Raw genomic sequence first — 1,729 nt, 5'->3', positions numbered from 1 at the left:
TCTGGCAAATGGCGTGCACCGAAGCGGGCAGCTCGAGCCCCACCGTGGCCGTCAAGGACGGCAAACAAGGCCCAGCCCAGGGGCAGACCAGGTAACGAAAGCCAAGTGCAGTGGGCATCCTCCATGCGCGCGCGCCAGCCTTGCGCTGCGCTCGCCCCGAAGCGCAGGCCACAAGACGCCTCGGCACCCCCGTGCGGCCGCTGGGCGCGGCGCGGCGCTGTCAACAGAGACCGAGGCCCATCGAGGGCCCCGCGCCCCTCCTCTTCATCCTCCTCTTCCTCCTCCCCCTCCTTCTCCTTCTCCTTTTTCTTGCAAGCGGTCCAGAGGAGACGCTGCAGCTGGCGGGCCAGGGCCGCCATCCTTCAGCCCTGGGATCAGGAAGTCTCCACCCTGTACACCTGCCCGCCCCCTCCGTTAATCCCCTCCGCTGTGAGATTTTAAACCATCTAAATCTCCTTCCTGTCCTTTGACCCTCTTTAGGCGGGTCACTAGAAGGAATTACACTTCTGGGTCTCCTCTCTCCTGCACCTACAAAGCGGGGTTTGGGATCTCAATCAGGAAAAAAAGAAAAAAGATAATACTGTATCAGTAGCAAACTATCACATAGTACTAATGTGTCGCACGCTGTTATACATCATCTCCAGTTTACAGATGGAAGAAGAAACAGAGTGACAGAAGTAACCGGTGTTACAGGGATACTAATTCTAGAATCTGTGTTCTCAACATAACACCCAATCCAAGCTCCTCCCGCCTCCGTGGTACAGCCCCCAGCCTCAAAACCTGTAAATACCATACTTGGCCGGGCGCGGTGACTCACGCCTGTAACCCTAGCACTTAGGGAGGCCATGGCAGGCGGATTGCTTAAGTCCAGGAGTTTGAGACCAGTCTGCGAAATATAGAAAGACCCCGTCTCTACAAAAATTAAAATTCAGCCAGGTGCGGTGGAACACACCTGTGATCCTAGCTACTCAGGAGGCTTAGGTGGGAAGATTACCTGAACCCGGGAGATCGAGGCAGCAGTGAGCCGTGATGGCATCACTGCATTCCAGTCTGGGCGACGGAGAGAGACCCTGTCTCAAAAACTATATATATATATTTTTTTTTTTTTTCTTTACTTTTTTTAGTTCGACCCCTCCCCTCTGGGGCTTCGGCTATTTTCTCTTCCAGGCCCTGCCCATCCAGGATTCACGCACACAGCTCCAGACCCTTCTAATTTTCGCACACTTGGAATCGCCTGGAATCCGACTCCACCCAGTTATATTTGAATAATTCCCCGTTGCTTTAGCCCCGCCCATGTTTGAGCTCCTCCGCGTGCCCCAAAAGTTTCTGAATCGTTTCTTTCGGCCCCCTTTCTCGCTCCCTCTGCAAATCTAGGCTCAGACCCTACCTCAGAGCATTAGAATCTTTCCACCCCCTCCTCAATGGCACCGCTAGCTCCACCCCAACACACTCAGGGATCCACGCTCCTATCCTCTCTGCCAAGGCTCGTTCACCATCCTCTCCCGTGTCCCTCGCCCGACTCCAGGCCTCGGCCCCTCTTCCCCTAAAGGCTGCGCCCTCTGCGGTCTAGGCACCGCCCTTCAGGCCGCTTTCCACTCCTTCCTGGCACTGTCGCCCACCCTCTTGGCTCCGCCCCTTTAGTAAGAAGGCCACGCCCCTCCGTCTGCTCCTCGGCATTTCCCCGCCCCTCGCCCTCCCTCTGGTACCGCCCCGCCCATCCTCTGGCCCC

General features: G+C 56.4%; 1 protein-coding gene across 1 annotated transcript in view; it reads right to left on the bottom strand.

Moving 5' to 3' along the window:
- The window catches only part of PPM1N (protein phosphatase, Mg2+/Mn2+ dependent, 1N (putative)), a 10,195-nt gene extending 9,562 nt beyond the window's left edge, over positions 1-633 (bottom strand). Inside the window, exon 1 of the mRNA XM_011975144.1 lies at positions 3-633. Coding sequence (XP_011830534.1) covers positions 3-359 — 357 coding nt within the window. The 5' untranslated portion in view covers positions 360-633. The remainder of the gene's footprint in view (positions 1-2) is intronic.
- Between the last annotated feature and the right edge of the window lie 1,096 nt (positions 634-1,729).

This window comes from Mandrillus leucophaeus, unplaced genomic scaffold (assembly GCF_000951045.1).
Source record: "Mandrillus leucophaeus isolate KB7577 unplaced genomic scaffold, Mleu.le_1.0 Scaffold151, whole genome shotgun sequence".
Classification (NCBI taxonomy): Eukaryota; Metazoa; Chordata; class Mammalia; order Primates; family Cercopithecidae; genus Mandrillus; species Mandrillus leucophaeus.
The sequence above is the reverse complement of the archived record's forward strand: the minus strand, read 5'-3'. Positions and strand labels throughout refer to the sequence as shown.